Source organism: Vigna unguiculata, chromosome 6, assembly GCF_037176805.1.
Source record: "Vigna unguiculata cultivar grain cowpea cultivar isolate G323 ecotype 2 chromosome 6, ASM3717680v1, whole genome shotgun sequence".
NCBI lineage: Eukaryota > Viridiplantae > Streptophyta > Magnoliopsida > Fabales > Fabaceae > Vigna > Vigna unguiculata.
This window is the reverse complement of record NC_140797.1, coordinates 46822320-46843289: the sequence shown is the minus strand read 5'-3', so window position 1 is coordinate 46843289 and position 20970 is coordinate 46822320. Positions and strand designations below refer to the sequence as shown.

At 28.4% G+C, this 20970-nt stretch overlaps 2 protein-coding genes across 3 annotated transcripts; both read right to left on the bottom strand.

The window, feature by feature from the left end:
• Positions 1–7047: 7047 nt before the first annotated feature.
• Positions 7048–14425, bottom strand: DEG15 (protease-like protein). Its single transcript, XM_028076488.2, has 13 exons — positions 14288–14425; positions 14159–14205; positions 13876–14050; positions 13534–13644; positions 13150–13293; positions 11221–11313; positions 10960–11063; positions 10613–10698; positions 10436–10530; positions 9604–10348; positions 8325–8529; positions 7724–7815; positions 7048–7489 (listed from the first exon to the last, which is right to left on the bottom strand). Exons 1-13 carry the CDS (start codon positions 14351–14353, stop codon positions 7242–7244), a joined length of 2211 nt encoding a protein of 736 aa, XP_027932289.2. The 5' UTR covers positions 14354–14425; the 3' UTR covers positions 7048–7241.
• Positions 14426–19463: 5038 nt separating this feature from the next.
• Positions 19464–20970, bottom strand: LOC114188211 (dormancy-associated protein 1-like). Of its 2 annotated transcripts, none has more exons than XM_028076773.2 (3): positions 20693–20970; positions 20343–20559; positions 19464–19816 (listed from the first exon to the last, which is right to left on the bottom strand). In XM_028076773.2, exons 1-3 carry the CDS (start codon positions 20787–20789, stop codon positions 19780–19782), a joined length of 351 nt encoding a protein of 116 aa, XP_027932574.1. In that variant the 5' UTR covers positions 20790–20970; the 3' UTR covers positions 19464–19779. The 2 variants fall into 2 exon arrangements, with proteins under 2 accessions (XP_027932574.1, XP_085530973.1); XM_085674847.1 differs by having other exon boundaries at positions 20343–20580; positions 20692–20869.

Genomic DNA, 20970 nt, shown 5'->3' with positions numbered 1-20970 from the left:
TGTATATGTTTGTTCAATCTTTTTAGCATATATCATAAGTCTTTCTCTACTGTCTTGTACTTTAAACAGTAACAATCAGTGTTCCAAAACTAGAACAAAAATATTGCCCAAAACATGAATATAAGAATTCAACCACATACTTTTTTGAGAAAAAAACAGTTATTTGTCACTTGATCAGACAAATACAGATATTTCAACCAGTGGCCGCATTCTAACTCTAAGTAAATATTCAACATTATTACTTTTAAGAATAAATTATTTACAGTATGTTTTTCCATAAAAAAATTGCTTATTTCTATAACACTCTTCCTTTGATCTTCAATGCAATATCTTGAAATACAAACACTTATATTATATGACTCTCCAGACAATTATTTAAAAGAAAATACTTGGAAAATAAAACAAGTATGCAATATGTTATTATCTTAACAATTATATTCTCGATACATCAGCTTTCTGTTCAGATAGAGATAATGTTTCAACTAAAATCTAATTACTGTTTTTATTTATTTTTATATAAAAAAAAAGAGTTTGAGTGTTATAAAATATTAAATTGTAACGATTTATTCTTTCAAAATTCTCCTGATATAATTATGAGTTGTTAAATTCTGGTCAACTTTTATTCCAAAATCTTAACTCTAAAATTAAAATGTGATATCTAATTAATGGTATCTACTGAAGATCATAAAAAATTCCAATATTGTTATTAAATAAATCAAATCAAATCATTTATATATATATATATATATATATATATATATATATATATATATATATTATTTAGTTAGTATTTAGTACAAATAAACTTATTACATTAAACGTAAATAATTTTTTTCTTTTATATAGGGATTACAATACAAAATAAATATGTTTGTGTTACAAATACATCCATATTAGTCAACTAACAAATGAAATTTAATCACATTCATCATCCATCTCACCACATTAATTAAAATATCTAAATTTATCTACTTTGAGAATTAAGGTGTTAAGTTTTATTGAGAATCTAAAAGGTGCAGTATATATCTTTTACACAATAACATTTATTTAGATATAGATCTCATTTGGTAACTTTATACACTAAAGTCATTTTATTGAAAATTGGTAACTCTAAATGTATGATATTTTTATCATTTTGATTTTGACTTGAGTTATTAGTAAAAGAAAGGATCAGTCATATACTGTGTTAGTGTTGGTTTTCATATTAATTAAAATCTCACACTAACTAATATAAAAAAGAGAAAAGCATTGAACAATTACTATATAAAATGTTATAGAAATGAAAAGTTAATTTGAGTATTTTTACCATAAATTAATAAGCCTTTGGATGTATTAAATATTTTGATAATTCTGTGTTAGGTGATAATCTGCAATTTTTATCATAAAATTGCACAAAGAGAATTTAAAAATTTTGTAAGAAAAATTACAAGGTTTGTAATTTAAAAAAAAAAATGTACAAAGAATAAAGTTTAAAATATTAAAAAATAAAATAAAATTGAATTAAATATTTATAATTAACCATAATTACCTATTTTATTTAATTTTATTTATTTAATTATTCACCGAATTCGACTAAATATTCAAATCTAGTTTCAATTTTTGTAGGTTGATCGGATATGAATTTTGTTTAGTATACACGTAAATCGACCAACTTTTAATAAAAAAGTAGCAAGAACCATATTAAAGGTGTGAAAATTCTCAACTTTGGTTAACAAGAAAATAAAGTGCTTAGTTTGATTGAAAATAAAGATGCAGAGTGAATTACGTGTTCAATCTTATGTTTGAGGCAAATGTTGACCATACCAAAGCCTATTAATCATTAACAGGTGTTAAGAAAATCATTAACATCAAATCACTTCTGTTTAATTACAACATTTTAATATTCAAAGTACACAAAAGTTAAATAAAAATTAAGGGTAAAATCTTATATAAGCATAATTATGGTGATGAAACAAATTATTTATTTATTTATATTATTAGTGTGATTTATCCCCAAAATTTTAAAATATTTAATTAATATGCACAAAAACATTAAAAATATAAATGAGATCACATTCATTAATATTACTCTATGTATATTCAGTGATTTATTTTTCTTTTTAAGATTCAATTGATCTTCCGATTAATACTCAACTGATAAAAAATAATCTAGTCTATTTTTGAAAACTAAATTTATTTTAATTTTTAAATAATTAAAAAAACATTTTTTATATTTGTTTATAATTTTTTTTCAAAATATAATTTCAAACTTAATTCAATTTAATTTTTTAAAATGTTATTATTATGGATGGATGCAATATTTTTCAATAAAAATAATGGATTAAAATGAATTTATAATTTGTTATCTAATTCAATAATTTAAAATGATTTTTATTTTGTAATCAATTTGTCATGTTCACTATTCTTCAGAAATATATATTTTCAAACAAAATTTCTGTCACAGATAATTTCCAAATTGTAAGAAAAAAATTCCAGTACATATTTTGTTAGTAAGTAATTATCAACAGGTATTTTTTTTTTTTAAATATTCACAAAATGTGTGGATAACTATTTACTGATGTTTCTACGAATTTGATATTAAGTTTCTTTTATTATTTAGAATCTTCGTATATGTGTGGATAACACATACATTTTTTTCTAGTTTATTCTATAGATACAGTTGAAGAAAAATTTGATTAGTGCTTGAGCCGGATGATGAAAAATTATCATATCCAGTTCTTTACTATAGTTTTTCAAGAATTTGGCAGTTATACTTTTTCAGGAGTGTTTTTTACAAATATTTCGTCCAATTTTATTTTTTACGGATTTATTTCAAATTCACATTACCTAAGAATTTATTTATTTTCAAACTGTAACTCAAATAATTAAATCTATTATGCATTTTCTTTTGTTATCATTAAACCTGCTAAATAAAGAAAAGTTAAAAACAAAAAAATACAGCATGAAATTTAATAAATTTTAAATCTAATATTCAGCCAATTCAAACACAAAAAAAAAAAAAAATCCAAATAAGGCAATATCGATAGTTATAAAAAATTCAGATTAAATAAACTTGATGTCCATCTTGTTGTGTCAGTGGGGTAGATCGTCTTATGGTGTGGTGTTGACTAGTTCTATGCTTTGTGTGTTACGCATGCATCTCTTCCATTTTTATCCATTATCTTAAGTGATATTAGTTGATCAGTTCTTATGTCATTAATAGTTGTTATTTTTATTATCCTATAAAGAAAGATAAGAAATAAAAGTATCTTTTTAATCAGGTATCTTTTTATATATAACTAGCAATCGTATCATATTATATATATATATATATATATGAATTATTTACGTATAATATTTATTTTCGTATGTTATTTAAAGTTATTCACGTGTATAGGAAATATTTCGTTATAATAAAGTTTTCATTTAAGTGTATATAAATCCTTTAACATAAAAATACAAGTTTTGACGAGAAATTTTGTTTACTAGAACGTGAAACTAAGTCAGAGTATCTTTTTGTTCATAATTATTTTATATAAGGGTTAGAACATATTTAAAGTGTTCTCTTTAATTTAATTTCATTTTTTGTAAAAAAAAGAAAAATATAATAGATTGTTCAATTCATAAATAAAAGTGTCAAAATGATAACAAAAGATGTGGTGGTTCCATTTCTTTTTATTTTGGATTTAGGACAAGTAAATTGAAGGAACTTGATAAAGATTGGAAGTTTTGTTAAGCCATGGACAAGCAAAGATAGAAGAAATCTGCAAGTGAGTAAAAAGGTGTAAGGACACATTGTAGTTAGTGACCATGAACAAGAACAAACTAACATATATATATATTTAAATTAAATTAAATATTTAATACAAGATAATTTGTTGTGAAGAAATGAGATTTTTTTTTTTGTTCTTTTAAAGCACCTCATAAATTAATCAAAATTTTTTGAATTTCTAATTATCGTTGTCACATCGAATATTTGGAGAAGCTATTGCAGAGTGACATTGTGAAAGTAACAAGCAAATTGGTTGGAACACAAAACTATATTATTCCAAAGATATGTAAAGTATGCTCCACATTTTTTGTAAGTAAATATAAAACCTGGCACTTGCTTATTCTGAAAATGACAAATTCCACCAATTCCTTTCACAACTCCACAGAATCTACTTGAAAGTTTACATACACTGAATATCACTTTATTCTTAACCACTCAATCACTCATCACAAAACTTTTAACACCACCCACTTTTATTAGTACAACTGGAAATTAACAAAATGGTCAGAAAAAATAAATATACATAAACACTTGCTAAGTGAATACTTGAAAATTAGAGGCTCCTCATTTTATTTTTCTGCTCTCTCTGGTCTCTATTAGAACACCAAAAAGTTGAATTTTAAAAAAATAAAATAAAATAAAATTTCTATCTTCACTCTGCTTCTTCAATTTCCTCAGCAACATAGCATAATGAAGGAATTATTATAAAAAAATTGAGTGGATAACATTTGGATTGTGCTTATGCCCTGTACTAAATATGAATTCGTTTGTATTCAACGTTTAAGTAACTTATTATTGGAGTTCCAACTTCTTAAATGTCTTTATTTTTATTTTCGTAAAACTGATTTAAGTAAAATCTATTTTTGTGTTTGAAAATCATAGTTTAAAATAATTAATGACAAAAAATCAATTTAAAATATATGTAATTTTAATTAATTTCACACAAATTTTTAAGCAAAATAAGCTTTTATATATATATATATATATATATATATATATATATATATATATATATATATATATATATTAAATTAAGTAAGTTGTTTGTTAAATCAAATCTACCTTAACATGACAATGTGTTTTTATATCTAACGAAAATCATATTAAATGTATGGTAAGATAAAAACTTGAACCAATAGCTCTGATCACCCTATTCGATTCAATGATTTGCATCAATTTAACTTTCAAATGCTCACTTTAACTTTATTGAGTTCAAAGTATGGGTATCATATGAATAGATTGATATGATTTTTTTTAATTAATTAATAGTTTAAAATTTTAAATTTAATTGCACAATTGTATTAAATATCTATAAGAAGATGCTTTATTTATGATAATGAACTAATTTTGCTTCACTTGATTTTTCGGACCCATTGGTCTATACTCTTTCTTTGCCACAAGTATTGAATGCTGTAAAGAAGAAGATGATTGCCACAATATCAAGAGTTTATTAAGTATCTGCAGAGAAAAAAGTAAAAATATTAAATTTATCTTTGGTCTTTACAATTTTATGAATTTGTAATTTAGTTTTTATAGAATTTTAATCGTGCATTTGCTCTTCTAATTTTCTAAAATTAAATTATTTTAAATTTTACTAATATATCATTATTACTAATATAAAATGTTATGTGTTTGTTATAGGTTAATATTGAACCAAGATTGCTTAATTTTAGAAATTGGAGACTTAAATGTGCAATTAAAATTTGTTGAAAAAAAAAATGCACAATTGCAAGACTAGGGTAAAATATTTAAGTTAAAATAAAATTAACTTTTGCATAGACTACAATTTGTTAAAAATTAGATCTAAGAGAAATTATAATAAAAAAATAACTTTTACAAATTAACTCTCACTTAAAACTAATTTGAAGTTATAAAAATATTATTTTAGTTTTATTTTCTATTTCTTACACATACTTATGGATATTTTTATCTCTTATTATAAAAGTGTGTGAAGCTCCAGTATATTTTCATTTTCATTTCAGTTAATGCTAGTGATAATAAAATAGAACATCTTGCATTTTACAAAAGATATAAACAGTTTTTTTTTTCTGGATTTTTTTGTTTTCAATATCTAAGGAGTTTATTTAATGTGATTTTTCAATTTTTTTTGTTTTTAATTCAATCTTCATTTTTGTTTAAAAGAAGTGAATGTGATGTTTATAGTTAAATTTGTGTTGATATTATTTGAAAGGTGATTTCATGTAGCGATTTTAGATTTCTTAAACTGTTCGGTCTATCCGTAATTATATACTGCAGTTGTTTCTACTTTCTGGAGAGAAAAAAATCATAGAAGTGTAGTGAATAGAAACATAAAAATGAAAGGTTAGAAAAATTCATAATCACTGACACTTTGTCACTTTCAAATATGGTGGATATTAATATAGCGAAAGGGACCATATCAACCTTTTTTGGAATGAAATGATAATTAAATTGAGAGATAATATTAAATGAATATTAATTTTTAAGAATATATATATATATATATATATATATATATATGTATATATATATATATATATATATATATATATATATATATATATATATATGTATGTGTGTGTGTGTGTGGAAGTATATCATAACGTTGCATTAAAGAGTTAAAAGCAAACGATATTGGTCTCCACAAAACACAAGTAGGCCTCAACTGGGTTCCATTGGCTTCCATTCAACGCTATTTCTTATCATAAAGAGTAGTCCCGAATCTAAACTCAACCACTTCCAACCAACACTGAATCGAATCTGTTAGGTTGATTTGGTTTAAATCAATAAAGGGGAAAACACATTTTTTTTTCATATAGTAACTATAATATATTTTATTTCTAGTATAGCTATTTTTTATTGATATTTATATACTACTAATTATTCTAGTCAAGGGCTTTAAACTCACCTTTACATTATTCCTAATAATATATAATTATTCTTACTCATTCAACTACGGTGATTCTAAGCGTACCAATAAAGTGTTGTTAAATGACTATATAAGCTTGCTGTCAACTATTTAGTTAAAAGGTCGAGTTTAAGACAGGTGGGTGAATTAAACTCTGAATGTATTTTCAAAAAGCTTTGAAAGTTAGAATGAAAGACTCTTGAATTATATTTGACTAAAAAGTTAAAGATTCTACTTTACCATTCAGTTTAATGCATTAAATCAGAAATCACAGCGAAACCAGATTACTTATATGTATTGACAATAACTGCAGATTTTAAATCTTGATTAAAAAGCAAAAACATAAAGAAACAAAGATTTAATTCAATTCGCTCAACAAGAATTTAAAGATTAGAGAAGGGAAAGAATATATACATGAACAAAAAAGTTTATCAAGAGTTTCTCCCCCAAAGTACAAAAACAGAAACAACTGTTTTGTGTAAAATCAGTTTCAAATTTCGATGAAGTACAAGTATAATCGTTTAGAGACTTTTAAAATTTATTTTCTTGATTTTCTTTGTGCTAAGAATTGAAGGCATAAACTTTGTTTACATTGATGAGAGACTATAACTTGCTAGGAATAACTTCCTTGGAAAGCACTCCACTCTTTCCAACATTGAAAACGTCCTTTCTTTCAGCAATAAACTTTGCAAACCGAGAACCCTTCTCTTTACTTTTATCGTGTGTAGCGGAGTGAGGTGGATCATGCATAGGGTGGGGATTAGGATATGATGGCCGCATCAATGCCCATATAGATGAAAGGTATTCGTTTGGCTCGTCTAGAATCTTTAGAAGTGATAAATCCTCCATGCCTGCAGTGGGAAAAGTAACATCATCAGATGTCAACATACTATGGGAACAAAGTACAAAATATTTAGTATTTTTTATGTTATGACCACATTTGCTTGATTTCCTTAATTTCTGAATTCTAATTGTCGTCATTTAGTATTGTGTTCCTTTTGGTAATAGTTAGACAAGGACAGGTGAGGTGGGAACACCATGAGTAACATTCATTGTCGGACCAAACAATTAGTTAAAAAACATACCTTTTGAGAATTTGAAGATGGGTGCCAAAGCAGCAGATGGAATGCTAAAATTAAGATGAGGTATCACTGTTCCTCCACTATGCCTTGCATTGCTGTGTCAAAAACATTATACAATTAAAGACGGAAGTTTAATAATCTACAACCATTCAGGAACAATCAATAAAGAAAATTAATATCACAAAAGCTTATATTATACAGAGAAACAACTGGACAGACAGAGCACCTTGTGAGTAAAAATAGAATCAAGAACAGACAGTCTTGTACAGTCATGCTGTAGAGAAGGGAAGTCTCTAAGCTAAATAATTTCATCCAAAAGAATCATATTGCCTTCAAAACATAGCTTTAGTAAAAGGGAAAGGCAAATTTGATTTGAAGATTATTAGTTTCATGAGAGAAAAATCATGCCGACAATCCAAAACAAACGATGTTTAGAGTTCAGAGTTTAGGATTTAAGGTTTAACTACGATCCTGAGCTACAATGCCAATAGAATCAATGTGACAAATGACTAGCAATTAAACAAATTCAAATCTAGTGGTTCAGCACACAATCAGCTACAGGAATAGGAGGTGGTATGGTGATATTGAAAGTTGGTGGCAATACCTTGTAACCAGGCCAATCATGTGACCATTTGAATTGATAACAGCACCACCACTAGCACCAGGGTGAATAGCAGCTGTTGTTTCAAGCATTGCAGGGAAGTACTCACGATTGTGCAGATGCTCAGGTTGAATGGACAGATAAGATTGAGGAGTCTTTGCCTCAACCACTTTTGCTACCACACCAGAGCAAACAGATGGGAAGAATCCTAAGAAAATATATGACTTCCGAGGTTAGACAAAAGAAATAGAAAGAAAACCCACCACAATTGAATTGGTTGTTTATAAAATTGGATACGACACGTCAGACTAATCACCTGAACAAAAAATTATCACAATAGAAACATATAGCATAGCAAAATTAATTCAAGGATAACATCCAATGTATCATTTGCATTGATGCATATGACCCTTGATGATTTTCACAAACAAGCTTGTTTTAGAAGGAATAAAAAATAAGCAAAGGCCTAAAGATTAAAATACCGGAGTATGGGGGTTGATTGTAATGTTCTCAGAACATACCTTAGAGATAAAGGATAGCTTATTAGGTTTAGGGCCATACTATTTCAGTTAACTACATCTTGTTAATCCCTGCATACCATAGTAATTTTTATAATTAAAATCGCAGCTCCAGGTCTTGGGTTGTACCTAATCTTTTAAACTATCATCTAAGCATTGTTGATGGGTTTGTTAATAGTAGGAACTAGGAAATCTAAATCCTTAGGAATTCATTACCCAATATTCTACAGACAAGTTTGTCAAGGACCAACAATCCTAAAAGCTTATGATTTTCAAAATGGTTTTATCTCTAACAAAGTTTAAGGTAAGTGAGAGAGGATGTAATGATTCTTCTCCATTACTAGATCAATTTTATTGTTTTTCGGTTGATCTACACAATGACATACAAGAGGGAACCGGTATAAACCAAAGGCAGGCAGACATAGCACTAGTTCTTTTTTTGCATTAGTAGAATTAAAACAAAATTAAAGGAATTAAAGCTTTTGTACTAAGACTATAACTTTTGTTCTTATCGTACTAAAGAAATATATCAATACATGTAATGAACCGACTATTTATTTACCCTTTTTTCGCACAACTTTGTTGAAGTTCCAACTAAATATAGTTGGAGCTGCAGAAGGAACACAAAATGACATAAACATGAAAAATAATAGAACTTTAAAGGAACTCCAGCGTTGCAGAAATGTGATCGTAAGCAACATTAACTTTCATTTCAGGCATCTAACCAAGAAAGAAACAGATCAATTGGGTCAGAAAGGTCATACCACGCTTTGGGCCAAATAGTCCATGGCCAATGACAAATGCCTTTGATCCAGTGGATGGCCTAGAAAAATCCATTGTTATAGGCAAAAGATCATCTAGAACAGATTCAAGCTGCAATAAGGCAACATCCCATGGTCCTTTACAAACATACACTACTTTTGCGTCACACCAAATCCAAGGTTTGATATGATCAAGTCGTACACGTATGTTTCTATGGTTGTCATAAGTTGGATTCGACAACTTATATCCCCCGTGCTCATTGGCAGTGAAAGGATAAACAATTGGCATCTTTAACTGGGAAGTTTGACTAACTTGATTGCCTTCAACTCTGTTACCAAGAGAGGCAGTTCCCTCGGATGTGGAAGAAGACTTTTCTGAATTGGTCCCATATCCTCTGCCGTTTACATGTTCTTTCCCAAATCTCCATGGTTCCAATAGATGAGCATTTGTAAGTATGAGACCTTGACAGTTAAGTAAAACACCAGATGCCCATACTCCATCACCAATAGTAATAAGACAGACAGAAGTCATTGCCTTCTCAATCGGTAATGGTGAGGAGCTACCAAAATATAAATGCTCACGTTTAATCCTAGAGCATACATCCAATTTGTCAGTGTCAGAAAAAGACCCAGTTCCCGCAGCATAAAGGTCACCCCCCTGATTATATAACCCTTTCTCTGTATTCTCAGGCCTATTGCGCAACAAGCCACTAGAAGCACTCACAATGGCCTCCCATGGAATCACCAACTGTTACCGAATACTAGAGTTTTGCATGATGTGTTAAATTGGAAGGGGCTTAAATAATGTCAAATAAGGAGAACGTAATCAAGGTACCTGGATTTCCGCCCCATAGGTCTTCTGTCTCAGTGGTTTGAGCAGGACACCAGTAAGACATGCATGCTCACTGAAAACTGGACTGCCTTCCATTCCTGGTAGATAGAGTATCAAAATTGAGCCAGAACCACTTCCATAAATGACCAATGGATTATGCAACAGAGAAATGGCTCACACCAGGAAGACACCGTATGTCAGCCATCAGCAATGATCCACCAGATGAATGGGAAGGATAGCTGTTTGCAATGCATCCCACAGAGATGCTGATTCAAGCAATTAACATACCATGTCAAAGGATTGAATGACACCAAGTTCCCAAACATTGCCATCCAATTCACTGCAATGACTACAGTAATAGGCCTAATAACTGCTTATACAAATCAACACATAGGCAATCCCAACAGCTCAAGAAAACAGCACGATATAAAGTGACAATGAACAAGCGAGAAAAGTTTAACCATTTTTGAAGTAACTGCCAGATATTTTTTTCTTTTATCCAAACAAATATACACACATATATATACCTGTTAAAAAAGTGCATAGGTGACAGGACTCCAAAAGGAGACCCAACTGCCAGAAGAAAATCACCCCTTTTATTCATGGCAGATAACTTAGTATCCAGCAAATCCTGATAAAATCACCAACAACTTATTTTCAAGAGTCTAAATGGACCAACAAAGAATACCAACAGAAAAACAATTTCAGATGTAATTAGTATGTTACAATAATAGTTAGTATAAGGACTTCAACTAGAGAAAAAAAAGAAAAATAAAAATGAAAGATACCCTGAAAGATAAAGAAACACTCAAAATTGCCATTCTAGTAAGTGATTTGTATACAAGACTTGCACTGCCAGATCCTCCCGTGACCAATCTCTCCTGTAATATCATTAAAAATTTGTCATTCTTCATCTGAAAATATTATGTTTGCTTCTACATATGATGATCCTGGAGATGTTATTCCAAAGGCGACAGTCAAGAAGAAGAATGATACTTTAAAAAGTAGCAAGTTAAAAGTTTACAAGGATCAATTTAAGATGAGGTGTACATCCTTTTACAAATGAACAATTTGATATTTCGCAGTTGCACCAATAAATTTTATTACAAACATAGTTACAATTACGGTTGTCTGAGAACCAACTTTCCCAGAAGCTTGAGTCATTAGCTAAAGATAAATACCCGTTATTAGCTTTATATATAGAATATCCCTCTGCATAAAAAGTTCCTTTGCACTTGAAGCATTAAAAAAGCAAAGCCTCACTTTACCTTGTTCAGTCTATTCAACTCTCACTTAGAATGAAGCTAAAAGGGGTCACTCTAGTAGACTACTACGTCATAGAAGGTATGATAATGTGTTGAGAAAAACATATAGATAGAAAAGATGAGCATATGCTGAAAATGTGTTTCAGCTACACATATACCATAAAACAGTTTAATTTATAAATGTAATAAATACAAGGTACAATTTTTCTACTATTTACAAACAATGAACCAAGACATTTACATAATAATACATATTTTTGTCAAAGGTAAATCCAAAATACAAGTGTATCTAATACAGAGATAATGGTTAATCTAAGTTATATTCAACCATAAACACATCATGAATATTAAACATATTTATCAATGCATAGCTTTCTAACCTTTACCCAGTGTCTTTTTCTGTTATATGATACCAGCTACATGGATGTTCTATCATAAATTATGTATATAAATAAATCATTGACCTCTAAATTTTTCTTACTGTCTGGTTATAGTTTTTCTCTGGCAATTGAGCTTCCGTTCAACTGATTTACTCTCTCTACAAGGCTCCAGTCTCCACACATCCACAAACCACAGAAGACCAGTTTCTACCATCTTTTATTCAGTAAGTGCTACCCCAACGTTCCCCATAATGTATTTATTCGTTTATTCCTAATCCTGTCTTGGCCACTATGCTCGCTCACCCAATCCATCATTCTCCTTTGTCATATAAAGTTAATTCTCTTGGTGACCTTCTCCACCCAACATTTAGTTCCACACAACGTAGCAGATTAGCAGGTATTTAAAGGAGATATGAAGGAGGAAAACAAAAAGGAAAAAATTGCACGCATGCCAAAACTCTATAAGCTAGAGAGTTTGAGTAGTGATTGGATTCAAAAGTACATGCCACATAGGCTCCTTCTTTTCCCGTTTTATCTTTTGAAAGCTAAAATTTGAGCATATAAAGGGAAAATAGTGTTTGGTAGATACTTTAAGTGACATTACAAAAGATAAATGTCAATGAAATTCAGTAAATACCCAAAGTCTTGGCAGGGATTCAATAAAATTCAGTCAACTCTCTTTTTATTACTATAGTATGACATTCTTTGATCTCATGGCCTAGAATAAAAATTCAGATTACAGTACCTTCAGGCATACAGACCAGCAAGAAAAAAAATTCCAGGGTTTTAAATTGATTGTTTGCTCCCAGGAGCAACATACATACATGCACTACAATAATCCAATCCTTAGTTTAACTACCTTTTTTAGGCAAATATAATACAAATTGTAACATACAAGTCACATCATATGTAATTGATTAATGCAGAAATGCACTCAAGGCATTTCAAATTTGGTATGATACTTCCCATTTCAGTACTCAACAGGGACATCCCTTCACATACAAGTACAAATTTTTAAGGTAATCAAATTCATCACAACAGCTAAAAGGAAACATTTTAAGAACAAACTAACCTGAGTTTGGAAAACATCTCTAGAACGTTGAGAATCATTATTGTAAGATGCCAAAGACCAACCAACTTCCCATTCAAACTCTGGTAAACCCAAAGATGCTTCGATAAGTGATTGGAGACAATCAGATGAAGTAGGAATATCAACCTGCATGGCGCAGAAATCTAATGAGCATTGAACTAGAAAATAGCGGTTAATTATAAAAGAAAAACAATCCTAGCTTATTGAGAAACAAATATTACAAATTTAAATTTAAATAAACGATGGTATAGAAGTCACACCACATAAATCCTAACATTGTTGTTTCTCCAAAAACACATGGCGCACCAGATCATTGACTATTTAGAAGATAGCAGAATAAGGAACTAAATTGTTCAAAATGCTTACTAATGACAAAAGCTGCGCTACAAGCCAACAAGGAGTTCCCTGATTGGAATGTCCTTTGGTGTTCTCGGTCATAACATCAATCCGAACACCAGAAATCAAGTCTGGCCTGCCCTGAAAAGCACAACTTACACAATTTAAGATACACACGTACAAAGCAAATTTAGAAAATATAAAAAAACAAATAAATGATTTTAATTTGATGTTGCACTGGCAGTTTCATTGCGTTTACAGATAATCATGAAATTGCAGACTATGACGGCCATATTAACAACCCAAACACTTCGACGTTGCTGCCAAAATTGCTGTTGCGGAAACCTTATTATAATATCTACGGACACCAACCTGAGGAATATTTTCTCTCTGTTGAGGTGACAGAAAAGGTTCAACAACCGAGGCAACGGTCACAACCAACACCCTGTCCTTGCAGTTATCACCATAGAGACGCGCAGCTACTTGAGCATCATAAAGGGTATCGGGTACAAGCATCCCCGAAGCTGAAAGAGTTGTTTCACCAGAACTACGCATACCCAGAAGGAGAAAACCAAAACCCGCCACAATAAGTTGAAAAAAAACGAAACTTCTTATAAACAAAAACAAAAATAAGATCAGGGGTGGGGTTAGAAACCGGTATTGATGAAAAGCGTGTCTTCTCATCTTCAACCCTTTTGGGTCCTGAAAAATTAATTGCAAGCTGAGTGAGCGATGATAATAGAGTAAGCGGCGCGTTTGAGAAGAGAGAAAAAGAGAAACTCACAGGACCGCGAACTCTGACCATGACTGCGAAATTCCGAGCACAGCTAACGGTTTCGGATGGAACCATTTTGTAGAGCGAGTATGAAGATGAGAGCCTTCAATTTGAAGTTCAAGCTACATGTCCTGCTTTGGGTTTATTGTTCATATTATATAACTATTGCTTTGGATTTTAAGTGAATTTATTTCCTAATAGAATATTAATTTTTTATCTATTATAAATTACATATTTTTTAAACATCGTCAAACCTACTAGAATGAGAAAAAAATTATTTTTACTTTTAAAATTATTTATGAGTATTTACTTCCGGACGTCGTGTCCAAAGTCGACGTCCGACGAAGAATTTGAACTTTCATAAGTAAGAAAATATATAACCGAACATTTAAAAAAATAATATATATATATATATATATATTAGTTATTTTTTTCAATTTAAAGTTTTATTATTTTAATTTAAATTTTTTTAAAATTTTTTTTAACATTTATTTTTTCTCATTTTGTATTTTTTTAAGTAAATTTTGTTTTAAATATATATATTTTACAATTTTTAATATGTATTTTAAAAATAAAATAAAATCTTAATTTATTTCTATTTATATATATAATTTTTTTTATAATGTATTGTAAATAAAATTAAAAGTAATTAATTTTTTTTAAACATTTAGAAGTCTAAAATTTTAATTAGATGTGGATTTTCAAAAGTATCTTTTATTTTACCGAAAGTCGACGTCTAAAAACAAATTTGAGAGTATAATTTACGTGATTTATCAAAAGATATTTTAAACTTTTAAAGGTGCAAAAGAAATCCTTAAAGATGTAGGAAGAAATACCCTAATAAAAGACCGAGGGTCTTTCTTCCTACACCTCCAAGCATTTCTTCTGCACCTCCAAAATTTCTTTAAATTTTCAAAATACCTTTTGACCATTTAAAGAAACTCACGGACATCACACCGCAAAAATACTTTCGGATGTCGACTTCAAAATATACGACTTCCGAAAATAAAAATATATCATCGGAAGTCGACCTCCGGAAATCAAAATATATCACTAGAAGTCAACTTCCGAAAATCAAATATCATTATCGGAAGTCGACTTCCGAAAATCAAATATCATCACCGGAAGTCGACTTCCGGAAGTCAAAAAACATTACAAAAGTCGACTTTCGTATATAAAAAAATTATATATTTTTTTTTATTTTTTAAAACACGTATTAAAAGTTATAAAACATATAAATTTAAAAAAAATATAAGTAATAAAAGTACTAAATAAAAAATTAAAAAATAAACTTGAAAAATAATTTAAATTCAAATAATAAAACTTTAAATTAAAAAAAATAATATATATATATATATAATCGGAAGTCGGACTTCCGTATATATATATATAAACGGAAGTCAAAATTCATGTATACGGGAGTGGTCTTCCAATATATATATATATATATATATATATATATATATATATATTTTCTTTTAATTAAAGTTTTCTTATTTTAATTTAAATAGTTTTTTAATTTAATTTTTAATTTTATTTATTTTATTGATAATTATTTTATTTATATATTTTATGTATATTTTTTATATTTTATTTGAACTTTTTAATTTTGTTTAAAATTTAAATATTTAATTTTAATAAAATTTTTAAATTTTTTTCAATTATATATATTTTTATATAATTTTAAAATTAAAAAATAATAAAATTTTGACTAAAAATTTTATTTATATAAAATTTTAAACAAAATTAAAAAATTAAAATAAAATATAAAAAAATATACATAAAATATATAAATAAAATAATTATAATAATATTAATAAAATTAAAAAAATTAAAAATAAATTAAATTAAAATAATAAAATTTTAAGTGAAAGTATATATATATATATACACGGCGGAAATGTGACTTCCGCTTATATATATTTATTTATTTTTAATTTTTTTTTTAATTTAAAGTTTTATTATTTGAATTTAAATTATTTTTTAATTTTTTGTTTTGTATTTTTATTACTTATTTTTTTATTTTTTAAAGTATTTTTTTTTAATTTATATGTTTTATAATTTTTAATACGTGTTTTAAAAAATAAAATATATAAGTTTTTTTATATACGAAAGTCGACTTCCGTAATATTTTTTGACTTCCGGAAGTCGACTTTCGGTGATGATTTTTGATTTTTGGAAATCGATTTTCGGTGATATATTTTGATTTCTGGAAGTCGACTTCCGGTGATATATTTTGACTTCCGAAAATCGACTTTTGGTGATATATTTTAACTTCCGAAAATTGATTTTTGGTGATCTATTTTGACTTCCGAAAGCCATATATTTTGACTTACGAAAGTCGACATAATTTTGGAGGTATGGTGTGTGCGGGTCAAAGGGTTTTTTGGAAATTTAAAGAAAGTTTGGAGGTGTAGGGAGGTGCAGGAAGAAAGACCCGTCAAAAAGGGAGAGTTAGTACAATGTGGGCTTAGAGGCTTTGTAGGTAGGTTAGTGGGCTTAGAGGTTGTACCATTGCAGTGAGTAACACAAGATCTGCTACATAAAAATATATTCTTGATGTTTTTAGGGTACAAAATCAAACAACAAAATTACAGAACCTCAAATTTTGAGACATCACTAGCAAATGTAGAATAATCCTAGTTGTAGAAAAGTATAATAGAAGTGAAGAGTACTCCATTATTCTATTTTATTTCATATATTGTACAATGATGACAAGAGTTTGATACCACTTTAATGAATTTTTTTTTTAATTTATTATTTGCTTCTTTTTCAAAATATACACAATCAAATCTAGATTTAAATGAATTTTGTTGTTTTATTGTTTTGCTATATTTTCGTAAATGTTTAGTACGTCTCCTAGATATTAACATGAAAACAAACAACCATTAAAAAGTAATTTCAAGCAAGTTAAATTTCTTATATTACATGTTTTTAAATCAAATCAAATAATAAAATGCTAAATATTATTTTATAGTAACAATATTAAAATTTTTTTTTAAAATGAAATGAAAACAAAATTTGTTAATAAAAGTCTTATAAATGAAAATTTAGTGAAATTTAAAACTAGTAACATTCTTCTTAAAATTTGTAAGTTTTTCAAATTATTCTAAATAAATTAATATCTAATGAATATTACTGTTAATAAATTTTAAAAAAATATTCCCCAAATGTAAATTAAAGCTCAAAACTAACAAGACAAGTACCAAGAGCAGTAACAATGAAAAAATGAAAAATGAGAGGTGGAGAAACACAATAAAAAAAATGTATTATTAACGATTAATTCTAGTAATTAAAAGTTTAATAATTACAACAATCGATTTAATTTATAAAATAAAAGAATTTTAATTACTAAAATAGTTATTTTATAAATAAAAAAATATAATTGATCATTAAATTAATTATTAATTAATTAAAGATTAATTTAAAAATCAATTTTTTTATAGTAAAAATTTATTTACAATTATAATTTTTTATTTATAATAATTATTATTTTATTAATTAATAATTTTTTATTTTATAAATTAATATTTAAATTGATTATCATAATAACTAATCGGTCGTGAGACATTTTCATCCCGTGAAAAAATATCAGTAGATGGAGGGGTTTATATATAAAAGTGTGTATTGAGTTAAACAAAATCCATTGTTAAATTAGGTCAAAACTTGAATGGAATATATTCAGTACGGGCTAGATTGAGTACAGTCTAAATATTTTAATATTATTTAAAAAATTTAGAATATATAAATAGTAATTAAAATATTGATGAGATGAGCATGTTGAATCATTGTATTAGTAAGTTTTAAAATAAAACGTCCACACATGATCACATTTAAAGAAAATCAGTGAAATTCAAGCAAATATCGTCTAAACTTATATTACTATTGTTATATCCAACTGGGAAAATATCTTGGCCTTCCTCCCAAAGCACTGTTTAAATAATAATAAAAAAGAGTAATCTGTTGAAGTTGTTTTTTTAGAGGTTCACTTAGAGAAACATAATATAAGCCAAAACAGTAAACAGTCTCCAGACATTAACGGATCTCCCACCCAACAATTCAGGAAATGATATCGGAGAATTAAAAATATGTGACCCAAATAGTAAATATTTTTATTAAAAAACAATATTCCCAATTACGTGAAAATGAAATTTAATTGTGCATTCTAACGGATAATTCGTCCTGATTTGATTCGATTCATTAAGAATTAATCATTTAATTCAGCTAAAAAATTTAAAAAATTTGAACATAACTAAAAAAATTTGAATCTAATCTGACTCGTTACGAAGTAATCAGTTAAACAAATTATCTTACAAATTCACTTAATTAAAAAAATATAATTTTTTATTTTTTCTAATTAAAATTAAATTCTAATTCTTATTAAAATTTAAATAAACTTTATACAATTCAAATAAAAAAATAATTCAACCTAACTCAATTAATATAAGATCTAAAACAAAAAAATATTTATATAATCCTTGATAAAAAAATAATCCAACCTCACCCGACAAACCAAATTATAAGTAAACCAAATAAAAAATTAATCTATTTGTAAAAATTTTCAATCCAATCCTACTGTAACTTATAAATTTGAACCCATTTTAACATATGTATCGGTTTGGGTTTATATTTTGATGTTTGTATCTGAAGTCTAGGATAAGCTTTACTAGTAGGGCCCCCTTTGGTTTGGATAAGAACAAGTAAGACAAAGGCGAGAAAGAAAATTACAGGAAATTAACTAATTTCAACTTCTTTTCTTTCATTTCATTTAATTTAAATAAAAAAATCTAGGGATAAGCTTTGGTAAAGGTTTTTGTCCAAATCACAAATCAATGTGTAGAAGCTGAAAAGGAAAGGATATCTAATTTATTGTTCTCTTTTCCTAAAAGTTAAATATCAAGACAGAAAAGTCAAGGTGTCAAGATATTAAATTTTCGATGTTCAAACTACAGATAAGATATCTCTATCATTGTTACATCCTTCATTTGCTTAAAAAACGACTAGGTCATCAACCCTAAAATCTTCAATTATTATTACTAAATAAACAGCCATCAATTTCGTACCATTTAAAAATTAAGGTGCGTCATTACCAGAAAACAAATCTCACCCATTCCAGTGATGTCGTTAATATGTGATCAAATTTTATTTGAGGTAAAATTGCATAATTATAGATCCCTATAAAACGTACTGTTTTAACACGATTTTATTTATTTAATATTAATACTTAACAGAAGGGGTAAAAAGATTAACCAGATGCCAAAGTTCAAGGCACATGTGGCTAATTAACAAAACTTAAAGAACAAACAAAACATAACATGCTAGTCATTCAGCATTTTACATTCACTTGCTCACAAAAACCAAACACACTGCTAAAATATTTTAGTTAGTAACAGACCAATAAATTCTCGACACATAATAATGATAGTAGCTGCAAACGTGGCATTCGATCACGAAAAACGACAATATTTACATGCAACCCACGCGCCTCCTACACACACATCTCAGCGGTGCCTGCTCCTGGTCTCTCCACTGTACAGCCTGCAATCAAATACAACCACTTTCGTCTCAGCTCACAACCTTATACAAAAGATAACCGTTTGATTTAAGTCATTTCAGATCAGCCGTTGATTTCTCAGTAGATCTAACCGTCTACATCAACCGCGTCATGGATACTCAATAAAATGCATCGTACAAACAAAAACAAGTACATAACAGTACCCGAAGACATAATAATGATCTAAACCTGTAAGTATCAGCAAAGATAAACCGCACTATTTATTAAAAAAAAAACTGTTGTCAAGTGATAAGTGAAAGTTAGATCTAATACATTTAACAGGAAAAAAAAAACATTGAGGAAAATTTAGATAAAAGGGAGAAAACATGACTAATCTTTTGGCATAATAATAAGAATCAACCTTGTTATCGTATCGTATGCAATATATATTTGTATGCATGCAATGTTGATATGATGAAGAGAACGTAGAACCAATAACAAGTATAAGAATACAAGATCTGGAGTACAAAATTCACTGTAAAGAAGAAAGAAATATATATATTTATATACCAATCGTAGACAGTGGGAGTGTTGGGAAGAGGTTTGTCAAACATCTGAGCACCGATGGTCTTGGTGGCAGAGTTGCTCCCAGGATGGAACACGCTCCTCCAAACGTTGTCAGATTTCCGACCCGATCCCGGTGTCGTAGGTGTGGACGGAGTCAAAGGGGTTGTCGGTGATGTCGGCATGGACAAGCTCTTCTGCAACTTGCTACTTTCTCCTTCATCTGCAACATCCATCAGTTTGAAAAACGTTAAAACTATCACATCAAAAACATGTATTTTTTTGTGTATTATGGTTAAGGATTGTTCTTGATTAGCAGAATATTGTGGTTGTTAAGTATGTGAAAAAGGGTGCACCAGTTTTGAGGGTGGTGAGTTTTCTGAGCTTGCCAAGGCCACGCTCGGGTTGAGGGCCAGCGACAACATCATCCCAGAGCTTCTCTAGCAGAACCATGTTGGAAGGGTTGAATGGAGTTGATGGAGGAAAAGTGAGTAATGGGGGATGTTGGAGTGGTTGTGGGCACTGTATATATAGAGGGTGACATAAAATATCTATGTCCAAAATGGAGGAATGTTTTGGTGCATCCAAGTGTAACTTATTTTGGTTAGGATGTGGTGATGGGGAGTGGATGTAG

Excerpts from the sequence above, each read along its gene's own strand:
- DEG15 (XM_028076488.2), bottom strand. The coding sequence starts at position 14,353 with ATGGTTCCATCCGAAACCGTTAGCTGTGCTCGGAATTTCGCAGTCATG. Across the intron at positions 8,530-9,603 it reads ACTATTTGGCCCAAAGCGTG|GATTCTTCCCATCTGTTTGC; the intron begins GTATGACCTTTC and ends ATATTTTCTTAG. Across the intron at positions 7,816-8,324 it reads ATGATTGGCCTGGTTACAAG|CAATGCAAGGCATAGTGGAG; the intron begins GTATTGCCACCA and ends TTTTTGACACAG.
- LOC114188211 (XM_028076773.2), bottom strand. The coding sequence starts at position 20,789 with ATGGTTCTGCTAGAGAAGCTCTGGGATGATGTTGTCGCTGGCCCTCAA. Across the intron at positions 20,560-20,692 it reads ACTCACCACCCTCAAAACTG|ATGAAGGAGAAAGTAGCAAG; the intron begins GTGCACCCTTTT and ends TGGATGTTGCAG. Across the intron at positions 19,817-20,342 it reads ACTCCCACTGTCTACGATTG|GCTGTACAGTGGAGAGACCA; the intron begins GTATATAAATAT and ends ATTTGATTGCAG.